Genomic DNA, 13,506 nt, shown 5'->3' with positions numbered 1-13,506 from the left:
GGCAGTTTCTTTTCGTATATACAGGGTAAATACAGTATGTAGAAACACCCTGTGAAACCTTCCATAATTGTCAGTGGTTCGGTACTGCAAGGATGAGTACTGTAGAAAAAACTAAGGGCTTTTCTATATGTGGAACATGACCAGCAGAACTGTATTCAGTGGTAAGATTACACTGCTGTATTTCTGCCAGTCAGTTTCCCATGTAGATAGACAAGCCCTTAGTCTGAGATATCACATAAATATTAACTGGCTATGTAAGGAAATGACAAGAGATCTGATTGTGTTTACACTGAATGGCAAAACTTTGACTTTAGCATCACAGTAATTGGGTCCAGAATTTAGTCACCCATCTCTCCCAGTTTGGCCCCTACAAGGTGCTCCATCTGAGTGGATCGATATGGCCCCATGGAGCCCTGCTGAAGTCAGTGGGGCTCCATGCAGGTGCAGCCATCTGCCTGGATTCAGGATGTTTCAGGATCAGGACGTATGTCTCCTATTCTCTTCCAACATCCCAAACTAGACAGGACTGGAGATGACAGATGAACATGAGCTGCAAATTTGGCCATGGTTCAGATCTGGATCTGAACTTCCCCAAAGTTTCAGGGTTGTTTGAGCTCAGTGCCCCTTTCTAAGCTGGATCAGAATCCAGTTAATCAGAAACATGTTTTCCTGGCTCTTGTCAGACCCGAGTCCCCCGCCCCACCCCACATCATGCCCTGTACATGGGATGAATTGAAAAAAGCAAAGTAGGATGTAACAAAGTTATAACAAAAGATGTCACAAACTAGGCTCCAGATTCCCTAGTATTGCATACTGAGACATGTAGTTTGTTAATCATCTAATGGCCACTACTCATAACAGCTAAGCTGTCACAGTGGTTCAGGAGAAAGAAATCTGCAGATGGGAACTCTCCCTAGGGGGCAACAGCTGACCCCTCCTGTAGTTCCCTTGAAGTCAGTGGAGTTGCAACTGAGATGAATTTAGCCCAAACTAGGAGTGTGAATCAGAATTTGGAAAGGGAAGGGAAAAATCATTATTTAATGGTCAGGATCCAAAATGTTAGTGCCAAGGATGGATCCAGAATCCATTTCACATGACCAAAGACAGACAAATGCAGGCAGGGCTTTCCCCTGTGTTCCTCAAAGGGAACACGTGGGGGTATGGGGTGTGTTAGCTGCAGAGTCTGCCCTGGTGTCAGACAGGTAGGAAATTCCCTCAGTCTCCTCATTCACTTCAGGTCATGACAAGCTGTTGAGAGCGATTCCCCAGCACACAGCTGGCACAACAGGCCATTCATGCCGCAGAGGGTTCAATAATTCAACAAGCAAACTCAAGCCAGCAGCAGTCTCGGTCCCCAGCCAAGACTCAGTCATCTTCAGATTAAACATCGGCTCTGCCTGACTGCTTTGTATTCCAGTGACTTCTCCCTTCCTGGGAACGCTCTGTTACCCAGCGACAGAAGAACAAAATCCTCAACCTACAAGATTTATGCTGCCTGAGTGGAGGGAGGGGGCTGGTATTTCACTCCCTGTCCCCATCCCAGCAGTGATAACGAGCCCCTGAAGCTAAGCGGTACCTCTTGCCAAGACTTTAGAAAATACTGCATTTTACCCTATTCTGTGCAACAGACCCACTTTTTTTTTTTTTGCCTTTTTTTCTTCTATTTTTAAATAAAGTGCATTTAGTGCTGGTGAAAGGTGCTGGCCTGGCAGCCCTGCAGACTGATGTCTGTCCACAGAACCGGTAGCACCTGGGCAGCCATGGGCAAGCTTTCCCCATCCTCGTCCCTCCCCTTCCCACGGTGCATCTGGCCTGTGCTAGAACGGCCTTCAGTCTTCACCCTTGGCCTCTCTGCTCTAAGGCTGGCCGCTGTGACACGGGCTTTTGGACTGGGAGCTGCATTTAGCCCACCAAACCCTTTCACCGCTCTCCCATCAGATGGCTGGTTGCGACTGACCTGGGTCAGATCCGAGTGGGTGTCCGAGGCGGGAGGCTCTCTATTCCGTCCCTGGTCCAGTAGACCTGTATAAAAGGGCTGGAGTTTTGCTTTGCGTTGCCTTGTATCACATGTAGAGATGCAACTCCTGAAATCGAACGCCTGCCTCCTACATGGATGGAAATGGATCAGTCCTGCCCCAGGCCAGTTGTTTCCAGCTGCTGAAAGGCAAATCCTGAGCAGGGGTGTTGAAAACCTCCTGAGGCGCCTCTGATCTGGCTCCCTTAGTTCAGCATCCCGGTCTCTACATAGCAATCAAGACCCAGCCTGGGTGCTTCAGTGCCAACTGATTGTCTCTCCTTTCCCATTTGCTGCTTCTCTTACCACCTGACACACTAAAGTGCGCAACAATAAATAAATAAAATACAGCCATGGCAGCTCGGCAGCCTGGCGACTGGATCGAAGATGGCCCCAAAGACAGGGATGGGACAGCAACTCTGCTCATCTGCACTGCTCCTGAGCCTGTCTTTGAGATGCCAGCAACAGAGCTGTATAAAATGCCCCATCCCTGACATTACGAACACTGACATTACGCTTGCATCACAAGCTTGTCTGAAGGGCAGCCCCCCTGCCTCTTTGCCAGCGTTTCCGTCCCCTCTTTGGATGCCTGGCTCCTGGAAACCCCTTTCCCACCCCATGTAAACATTAATGGCCTTCCCTTCTCCTCATCTGCTTGGCTTCCTTGGGCTCCCCCCGGGGACCAGATCCTCCCGCCAAACAACAGAGGGAAAAGAAGGCTCGTTCCTCTTTCCCTGGACTCAGAGCTGAACGCAGCACTCGAAAGTTACAAAAGCATAGTTGGGCCCTCGACCCAGTTTCGATACTGTTACTGCTATGCAATGGCAGAAAATAATGATTGCCCTCTCTGTACAGCTACCGCCCCCCCCCCCCCACCCCAGCCTGCACCGGTACAAATCGATTTCTCTTATTTCTCTATCTACTTCCCTTCCTCACTGCGAGGCGCGCAGCATTAGAATGCCGGGATTTTTTTTTTAAAGCTCTATCGAAACACAATTGCTCTCTGTTTTTTCCCATTCACCCTCCACCCCCCCCCCCCAAACAAATGTGGCATAAAAGGGTTGAAACACAAACGCTGTTTTAAAACAATTTTGTTACTTGTGCTAAGGGCAATTGCTGCCTCTTGAGATTGTCATTCTTTTGTTTTGCTGAAAAGGACAGCACATACTCGCACTTTCTAATGCCCTCGTGTTTTCAGATTTCTCGTTGGGCCAGCCTCTAAAGGGGATGGGGACTATATTTGCTTTAACTAAGAGAGACAAAATATTTGATTTTCAAATCCTTGGCCAAAAGAATGACACACAGCCTCTTCCTTAAAGTTCCCCCAATCCATCCCAACTTGAAAACACAGACACCAAACCTAGGGAAGCATAAATGACTCTCTTGTGTGTATGTGTGGGTTTTTTTTTTTTTTTTTTTTTGCGTGCTTGGCTGGAAACTTGTATGGCCTTTATATAGCAAAAGTCAGATTTAAGCATAATTGTAATATCTTCTGCACATGGAATCATGAATCATTCCAGTGGCTTTAGAATTTAAGCTGTTAATAGGCTAAAAAAAGGATTTTTTTTTTGCATTATAATTAAGCATGAATATATATTTAATATATTACACTGCTTGGACTGCTGCTGTAGCAATCCGAACCTTCCTATGCTGTAAAACACCTAGCCCCCTGCAATCCCCCAATTCAAGTTTTGGAAAACTTCCTTCCCCAGCCCCTGGTAATCCTCAGTTTGTATATTTAAAAGTCCCTCCCCTCCCCCCGTTTATTTTAAAGTAGATATTGCCACATTCTTAAATTCATGCATCGCTGCATTGCTATTGCACATGTGTATAGAGGATTGCTTTCTCCCCTCTCATCCTGTTTGGCTCTCCTCTCTGGGCGGCCCTGCTCACTGGTTGTGCACGTCCTCCCTGCGGACGATCTTGTAGATAATCCAGTAGAAAATGTTGAAGATGAGAAAAGCCATGGGGAAGCCGATGCGCGAGATCTTGTCAATCTTCTTGGCTCGCTGGATGAACAGCTTGCGCATCTCGTCGGGAGACCTGCAGGCGGCCGGGGCTGTGTTGGCCGTGTTGTTGTTGTTGGCTCCTTTGACCGAGATGCCGTCCTTTGCTTGCAGGCAGGCAGGGCCCATCCCATAGGCAGAGAAGTTGAACCTACCTTCTCCGGCTTCGTCCTCCTGAAACAGATTCATCATAGGGCTCTACTTAAAATAAGATGGAGACAATGCACCCTTGCTATAAGGCTCTCCACTGATGGCCTTCAGCTCCATTGGTGGACACAGCTCCCTTGATGTATTGGACAAACCCTTTGTCTTAGGAGATCAGCCTTATAGAGGGGTGCTATCTGTATTATGCACAGATGCAAATCAGGGGATCCAGCTGGAGTTGGAAAGTGGGATTGACTTATCTTTCCTTATGGTTAGTCATTGGGTTTTTTGTGTGTTTTTCCCCCACACATCCCCTGTTTTGCTTCTGCCTCCCTCCCCTCATACCTTCTTTTTCAGCTTGCCCAGAAGGAGCGGGCTCCATGTAACTCATATAGTAAAAGCCGCAACATGAGAATTCCTATGGAGTTACATGGACTTGGCAGCGTAAAGGGCCGTCCATGAAAAGATCTCTGCAGGTGTTCTGGAATGAGCAATGAGCCCACCTTCCGTTTCTTTATCTGTTCCTGTAAGTCTCATCGTGGCCCTGATTCCCCTCTTTCTTGGGAAATATGTCAACCTGGTTTCATCTCCTCCCCATTTAAGGAAATAGTCATCCCACTTGAAATTCAGTAGTGCACCGATGTTTAGTGCTAGGCGACTGGCTCGCTCAAGAGTCTGCTGTACAATCCAATGACTAAACAACAATACTGTGTCCTTATGTGTCAGTCCTTTTATCTGCATCGCAAAGTGCTTTACAAAGGAAGGTGTTGGCCCTATTTCCCAAATGGGGAAACTGAGACGTGCAGTGACTTGCCTAGGGTAATACGGCAAATCAGTTGCTGAGTCAGGAATAGAAATCCAGGTCTCTTGACTCCTGGTTCTGTGTACTATCCACTAGACCATGTTACTAATGAACTGTAATGATGCTCAAAATCCAACAGGCAGCTGGCAAGTCCATGTAACCTCTGCCCTAAATCTCTGAAGAAATGCAGCTTCTCCCAGTAATGCTTTAGAGGGGCTTAATCTATAAAAATGCATTGATGTGGCACCAGCCAATTCCAGTTCCTCCCTGATCTTTCTAAAAATGTCCCCCATTCCTGCCCCATCAGTCCTCCTTTGCAGAGTGTCTTTTATGGATGGCCCCTACCTTGGGCATGTAGCTGCACGGCATGGGGGAATTACACACTCACAGCTGGGTAACCACACAGTGGAGCCAAGAGCACGTCAGCACATCTGAGCAAAAAATGAAATAAAGCCTTGCTTTTATTTTTTAGACAAGCTTAGCAAGCTGGCGAGCTGTTTGACTTACTGACACGATGTACCTACTCCCCATCCCTTGCTGGGTTCCTTCTGTAGGCCCTCACCCGCATCCCCTCCTCTCTTCCTGGGGTGGGGGGGTGTGAAGTCTATTTATATTTCTCCCATTGCTATAGTATCTGAATGCCTAGTTATTACCCCCATTTTACAGATGGGGAACTGAGACCCACAGTAGCTTGCCCAAAGCTGGGAATTCAACCCATCTCCACCAAGTCCCAGGCTAGCACTCTAACCACTGGCCCATCCTGCCTCTTTTGTCTCAAAAGGGCTGTGTTCTCTGCAGCAACATTCCCTTCCTTGATACTCCACTTCATGCCATCCCAGTGGGCCCCTCTCCATCATTGTACTGCTCTCTGAAGTGGTACTAGGTATCTCCTATAGGCCCCGAAGCTCCTGAATGTCCAGCGCTGAGAGAAGAGGAGAAACCTCCTCGGTACCATGCACTTTGTTCCCAGACAGAAGTAATCAGAGATGAAGGAAACTTTCCCAATGCCTGCCCCCTGATGTTGATTCAAAGGAGCCTGCACCCACATGGCTCTGTGCTGGGGTCAGGAAGATCAGCAGGGGGCAAGGCATCTAGAATCAGAGAAATGTCAGGCTGGAGATATCATCTAGTCCAGCCTCTGGCATTGAGGCAGGACCAAGTAAACCTAGAGCATCCCTGACAGGTGTTTCTCCAACCAATGATGGGGATTCCACAACCTCCCTTGGATGCCTGCTTTAATTCTCAGTTTTTCCTCGCGTCTAACCCATATCTCCCTTGCTGCAGATTAAGACCTGGTCAGTTGATGCTGAAATCCATGGGAGTTAGGGTTGCCAATCCTCCAGGATTGTCCTGGAGTCTCCAGGAATGAAAGATTAATCTTTAATGAAAGATTGTCATGTGATGAATCCTCCAGGACTATGTCCAACCAAAATTGGCAACTTTCGTGGGAGTGAACAGGCCTGCGCAATGGAGGCCTAAGAATGCAGGTTTTCAGGGCCAAATCCTTTTGTTTCCAAAGGGGTAAACTTCTTCCTGAAGTCAATGGGAGTAACAAGGGACTGAATAAGGATCGACCTTAATGCGAATCAGCTCAGGTATGCTGAGGCCAAATGCTCTGTTCTAAATCAGCCTTTGATTTCAGTTGAGAGGGTTTGCTTCAGTGCTGGGAGTTTTGCCAGTGTAAAGACCGTAGGCCAAATTCTCCTCTCACTTACCCTGGTGTAAATCAGGAGGAGCCCCACTGGAGTTGTGGGAGGTACACTGGTGTGATGGTGGGCAGGATCTGAACTGGGTGTTGAGTCAGAACATCAGGCTCTGGCTCATGGTCATTTATATCAAAGCCTAGAGGCCCCAGCTAATATCAGGGCCGTATTATGCTAGGTGCTGCATGTACACCTTGTGAGATACTCCTCCCTCAGCTCAAGCATTCTTCATGTTTGCTTTAGGAAGTTATGTTGATACTTTTGAAGACAGGGATTCCTGAATCATGGTAGTACCTCCACTTGTCCCTATCTGTCCCTTCATCAGGCGGGGGAGAGATGGAGGGAGGAAGTGAAGACCTGAGCCAACATAACACACAAGCCAGGAATGAGTGAATCTGGGAGACAGTAAGCAGCAGAAACCCGCCTGAGGCTGAGCTCGTTGCAGGGATAACCCTTCATGAAACCCATCCCGACTCTCTGTAGAGCCCATTAAAATCTCTGTGTGCCACCCCTTGGGCATTTCTGTGCCTGCGTAACATTGGCCTTAATTAGAAACAAGAGAAAAGGAAGTTGATAGTTCATAGAATTACTATTTCTACCATTTTAATACCAAAAAAATAAAATAAAAATCCAATTTGTTTGCTAGGCAGATTTAGATTATGGAGAAACTGGGAAACATAGTTTTTCAGCCAGCAAGTGGATTTTGCTATTTTAATCTATGTGGTAGAGGACGCATCAGCAATTAGCATTGAGTAGAAACCGGGTGACTGGTTTCTGAAGTGTGGGGGCCACTTTTAACCTCCACATGACTTGGTGCCTCTCTCAAATCAGGGAGCTTCTCTGTTCTCCTTTGTGGCAGATAGGCGACTACTTCCTGCTGTTGCCAGCAGGTGGCAGGGAACCAAAGCAAGAAAGCCGGGGCTGCCAGTTAGCACCTCGAGAGACGTGCTCCAAGTGCAGGCGAGGCAGATGTCAAGTACCTGATGACCCACAGGTGCAGGCCTACACCTACAGCATCTCAATGAAGACTGAAGTGGAAATCTCAATACAACTAGCATGCAGTACAAACACTGTGACTGATTTTCAGAGGTGCTGAGAACCCAGACCCCTCCTCTAATAATCAGGTCCACGGTGCAAGACACATCTCCGTCTTAACTTTGGAGTTCGGACTCCATCGCCATTACAGGTGTGTCAGGCAGGTACAAACACACACGCAGATCAAACAATTGTGAATAATATTCATTGCAAATGTACCCCTTTTTGTTCTTTATGAATCATTCATGGGCCAGTCTTGATTTTCTGCGAATTTATTCTTCATTGGTGAGCGCCATGTCTCCAGGGCCAAATCAGCCAATCGTGCCTTTTTAATGAACTAAAATGACTTTAACTGAATGAGGATGGGCAACAGCAAGAATAAAACCCACAAAGGGACCAAGCGGGCATTATCCTGTTCAGTCTCCAGCCAGCTCCAAGTGGAAATGATGAACAGGTCAATAGTGCTCTGTGAGACCAGAATGTTCTAGACCTTGAAGGGGCAGTAACCATGCATGCTCATCACAGCTTTTAAAGCTGCATACACCATGGTACGTAGTTGCCAAAGGGGGCTTGGACAGTCAGGCTGTGGCAGTGGTCCCCAAACTTTTCAAGGTCATGCCCCCCCTTACCCCTGTCTGCCTCCTATCCCCCTAGAGCTGGGAGCAGGGACAGGGGTTAGGGGCCAAGGCTGAGGCCACAGCTGGGGGTGGTTCTGGGTCCAGGGATGGAGTCGCGGGCTGGGCTGGGACCAGGGCCAGGTGCAGAGCTGGGCCATAGTCGGGGGCTGAGGCTCGGGGTGGGGCTGGAGCAGAGCTGGGAGTGCAGTGGGGGCTGGGTGGCGCTCCCTTCCCATCCCCATGGGGGTTGGCCTGGGCCCTGTTGCGCGCCCCCCCCAAACATTCCTCCATGTCCACCTAGTGGGGTGTACCCCGCAGTTTGGGGACCTCTGGTCTATGGGGTGTTCACAAGTTGTTGCCTTTGGCTGTTTGCTGTTCATTATTTGTGGTGTGTATCTGGTCATATGATATTGCATCTGCTCCCTGATTGGCCATCTCTCTCTCTCTCTCACACACACACACACACACATATACACACACGCATGCTCGCTGAATTTCACAAAGTGCATCCCTATATAAATTGTGAAATTGCAAATAGTAATGGAATGAAAATGTCCCTCTTACGCTGATTGAGCCAACTTCTCTCTCTGCTGCTGGCCTTGATTGACACCTGCGGAAATGCACAGCCCAGTGCTTCCCCCATTAGAAATGCGCCTCCATCCCATTTGCACGTGCGCTTTGCGTAGTGGGGGGCTCAACAACGCGATCGGCACGCAGATATGCTTTTTTGCAGGTACAAAACAATTGACTCGGCTTTTTTCCTGACTGAACGTCATGGCTGAAAACGTGGCCCATTTAATCACTAAATGCATATTTTATGGGCTAGTTATTCGACCCTTTGTGAGGTCAATTGTATCTTCTAGTTCCCATGGAAGGACTCCAACATGCAAGGTATAGGGGGGTATAAGTCTGCAAGTAGCTTTACGGGCGAGTTGAGTCTCTCACACTCGTGCATGCTGGGGAGAGGGTGTTACGAATGTAGGGGTACAACAGGGGTGAAGGTAACTTAAAGGGCGGCCAGGCTCCTGGGCAAGGGGGGGAGGGGCAGGGCCTTGGGCAGAAGGGGCTGCTGCCGGGATCCCTGGGCCCTTTTAAATCACTGGGCCCCGGGCAGCTGCCCCTTTTGCCCCTCCCTGCCCCCGTCAGCAGCCCTGCCGGTACGGTGCTTAAAGTGCTCCCGTGGCAGGGCTTTAGCGTTGGCTGTGTACCGGCCCGTACCAGCGGCCACTTTCTTGCCCGTACCAGCTTACTTTCACCTCTGGGTTTTAAATGAAATCCGGAAAGAAATTTTTTGTGGGCAAGTGCCATTGCAGACAGGGAAGTCTAGCCAAGTTATGTCGGCCGCTAAGTAAAATGAAAATCAAAATGAACAGAATATAGCCGGTGTGTCTAGATTCACCTATGACAATACATCACTGAAGCACCTTGGTCACATGATATGAAGGGGAGGCAAGGGGGCTAGCAAGTTTTGACCTGAACAGCCAATCTGATTGCTCCTTTAGTGTTGCCCATTTTAATACATTATTTCATTCAGTGTGATATGTCAGTGCTTAGCAGAGAGACATCAGAAGATTCCAGGGCACCGGGATAGAGCCATCAGGTTCTCCAGAGCTGTATAATGTGCTTGGAATACACGCAATCAACCGCAAGTTTTGATGAGCGTGCAACCCCCGCTTACTGGGCGTGTTTTTATGTTTGTGCTTTGTTCCAATTAAAGTTGCTGTGAGATTATGCAGGGATTGTAACAGCAGCCTTGCGTTTGGTTGAATACCTCTGGCAAACAGATCTTTTGAAACGTTCTAACTAGAGTTTTTATTATTAGTTTGTCAACAGTACGGCAGCGCGGCTCAGTAGAAAGGGATGCTTGAATCTGGACTAGGGGATAAAAGCACAGTGAGGCACCCGGGCTGGATGGCTGCAGCTCAGACTGGTTTAAGCAGGCAGTTCTCACTCCCTCAGAACCAGAATGTGCTAGTTTTCTCTCCATGACGTGGCCTGATCGTGCACAACGGAAGTTAATGGGAGCTTTGTTGTTGGTTCCCATGGCCCATAGAGCACTTGTCTTTGTGCATGTATATGGCATTCTTCATCCAGAGATCTGAAAATGCTTTACAAAAGTGAGCAACCATTATCACCCATTTTGCAGATGGGGAAACTGAAGCACAGGGTGAGAAGTTGGTTGTCTAGATGTTACAGAGTTGTGAACAGAACCCAGGTCTCCTGGCATCTTATCCACTAGATCATGCTGCCTCCTGAGAGTGTGACAATTTCTCTGGCATGTGAGGAACCATTGTGCAGCTAGAAGTCCAGTTGCTCCGTGGTTTGACCTATTTTTCTAGCCTTCTGGGGTGATTCTTCGTAACAAATTAACTCTTGCTATAGGCCAGTGATTTAGGGAGGGTGCTGAAAATCTGCTGCTTCTGAGTTCATTGTCCTAGTTAATGGAGTTTGCAGCACTGGTGTGGCCCTGTCGGTCCCAGGATATGGAGAGACCAGGTGGGTGAGGTCACATCTTTTATTGGACCGTCTGCTGGTGGGAGACAAGCTGGGCAGAGCCAGACCCGAGGAAGAGCTCTGTGTAGCTCAAAAGCTTGCCCCTCTCCCCGACAGGCGTGGGTCCAATGAAAGCTCTGACCTCGCCCGCCTTGTCTCTCTAGTTAATTGAGGCACTTTTACAAGGGGCCTCTTAGTCCTCTGCCGAGCTCTGTGTTGAAGTTGTGGCACCGCATTACATTCAGGCCACTGCTCTTTGGAGCCCCCTACAGGACAGTGCCTGGCCCAGTGTAACTGGATGGTTCCTAAATTCTTGTCTATGTCTTTTAAATGTTTACAGTTCTTGGGAGAGTCCCATGGCACTTCATCTAATAGGCTGTCTTCCTCTGCTGTAAGGATGGGCCAGCAGGAGAGGGGGGTGTAAGACAACCTCCTGGAGAGAAGAGACTGGGAGAGGCGTGGTTCAGCCAAGTGCTAAATCTTCCGGTCTATGCATAGCAAGCCCCCTGGGCTAAAGCCGGGGATCCCCGAGGTAGGCTGGCACTCCCAGTCTGAAGCAGTGGTCAGCACCACTAGGAAGTCGGGCTGATAAAGGTGAAAACAAATAAATCCCATGCTTTAGAGGGTCAGATCCCTGGTCTCCACTCCCTTCCACTTTGCACAATGGGAAAACCCTAAGGGGCAGCTGGAATTCCCCTTGTAGAGGAGAATCCCTGGGTGATGTCATCCTGGCAGAGCCAGCTGCATGCTATGCTGTCCTACTCCCTGCCTCAAGCTGCACAGTGAGTGCTGAGCAGGTGGGTGCAGAGAATGCTGCATTCTGCAGATCCTGAGCTGGCTGAGTGGCCCCTAGGAAACTTGTTCCAGGCAAAACAAATTAAAGCAGCCCTGAGCCAAATCATCCCCCAGCACTGGGGAGGTGGAAGGCGGTAGAAAGGCAGCCTTTCCTAGTAGGTATGAAGCTGTTCAAAATCCCAGCTGGTTATAGGCTAGGGATTAGTGCATGTGCAATGTCATTGCAGTAATGCAGTGACAAACCCTTAGTAAGCCACTATACACCAACCCTTAGAGCAGTCCTGGGGCACAGAGACAGCTGCCCCTCCCAGAAGGTTCATATGGAAAATGGAAGGTGAACACTGTTGTGTGAAATGCTGGCGATGATGCGTGGAACTGGGGTGAAGGTAAAGTGCCCGGATTTATTCCCTGAATGAGATGGTGCACCAATGGCCGAATGGCTTGTAATCAAGGCAGGATCTTCTCCAGAAATAATTACGCACTTCCTCTCTAGGACCTTAATACCTACTGTTGAGTTGTTCTCTCTCAAGAGAGGCCGGGCACCTGCCATGTAGGAGATGACTTCCATCTGCTTGTGAAGCTCAACTTCTTTAGTATCTATTCATCTCTGCATTTAGAGCCAGCCTGAGACAGCTATTTATATTCCTCTGCCTCTAATTGTATCCACTATTATATTTCTCTCTCTAGTTCATTATGTGGCGTAGCATCTCTGCTGTGGGCACATTCCGAAGGGTTCCAAAGCTACCGGCATACAGACTGTAGATTTCTACCCAACACAGACATGCTCTGATTGATTTCAGTCATAGGGAACGTGCATGGAGCTTGGCTAAGGACATTTTAAGGGTTTTTTTTTTAAAGACTATTTTAGAGAGGAACATCACAGTAAATCCGAGCAGCAGATGCTTCTGAACGTCGCGATATTCGGCAAGGTGGCAGATACAACAAATGTGTCACTTACCTCCATGCTATGGTAAGCTGCCTCACTAAGTTATGCCATTCCATGATAGACCCGCTCCCACCACCCCCCAACCATCAAAACAAGCTGCACTTCCAAATCCGTCCCTTTGGAAGTCACTCTTGGGAGAACTGTCTTTTTGGACATAAATCCCTGAACAGGCATAGTAAACAAAATAAAGGAGTTTGGTACACCCCAGAAGCAAGCTGAATATTGGAGGAGAAACCAGAATCAGCAGAGCTGGCCATATAGCTCTGATACTTGCCCCTCTGTATCTCCCTGTATGTAAAGAACTTCACTGAGCGCCACTTGCTAGATCCAGCTGGTCACTGAGTGACCCTCTAAGGTTCTAGAGGGTGGGGACTCCTTGGGTCCAGCTGTGCTCTGCATGACTTGTGTATTACCTTGTGGTGCCTCCTCTTCCTTCTGAATCTGAGCAGCTCTTTGTGCTGCCGGGACACAAAGTTGACAGCGGCATACTCCAGGAGAGCTGAGAACACGAACAGCAAGCACACAGCCATCCAGATGTCTATGGCCTTAACGTAGGACACCTGTGGGTTAGAGAGGGGGACTGAGAGACCTTGTTCCAGCACCTGCCTTTCTTCTCGCTAGTCCCCCAAGCTCTTTGGAAAGTGACAATGAAACAATTGAGGCAGCCATGATATGCTCAGCAAGAGCTCACGGGAATTAAAACCTGTCTTACCGAGCAAGGGAATGTTGTCCAGGACCCGATGTTAATCCTGAAAAATAGTAGCACATACAGAATAGGAAGAAACCCGAGTTTCAGTTGTTCTTTATGTCCACAGAAGGTAGGACAAAAAGTAAAGGGCTTAATCTTCGGCAAGGGAGATTTAGGTTTGATACAAGATAAAACTTTCTAACTATACAGGTGGTTAGGCTCTGGAATGGGTTTCCAAGGGAAGTTGTGGCATCCCCATCATT

At 48.4% G+C, this 13,506-nt stretch overlaps 1 protein-coding gene across 3 annotated transcripts in view; it reads right to left on the bottom strand.

Annotated features, from left to right (window-relative positions):
- Positions 1-3,412: 3,412 nt before the first annotated feature.
- GLRA1 (glycine receptor alpha 1) overlaps positions 3,413-13,506 on the bottom strand; it is a 64,582-nt gene continuing 54,488 nt past the window's right edge. Inside the window, exons 8-9 of one of the 3 annotated variants that reach the window (XM_075131243.1) lie at positions 12,969-13,115; positions 3,413-4,218 (exon numbers count right to left, since the gene is read on the bottom strand). In XM_075131243.1, coding sequence (XP_074987344.1) covers positions 3,904-4,218; positions 12,969-13,115 — 462 coding nt within the window. In that variant the 3' untranslated portion in view covers positions 3,413-3,903. Of the gene's footprint in view, positions 4,219-10,167; positions 10,429-12,968; positions 13,116-13,506 lie in introns of those variants that run through there. The other 2 variants (XM_048862144.2, XM_048862145.2) reach the window with 2 other exon arrangements.

This window comes from Caretta caretta, chromosome 8, assembly GCF_965140235.1.
Source record: "Caretta caretta isolate rCarCar2 chromosome 8, rCarCar1.hap1, whole genome shotgun sequence".
Lineage (NCBI taxonomy): Eukaryota > Metazoa > Chordata > Testudines > Cheloniidae > Caretta > Caretta caretta.
The sequence above is the reverse complement of the archived record's forward strand: the minus strand, read 5'-3'. Positions and strand labels throughout refer to the sequence as shown.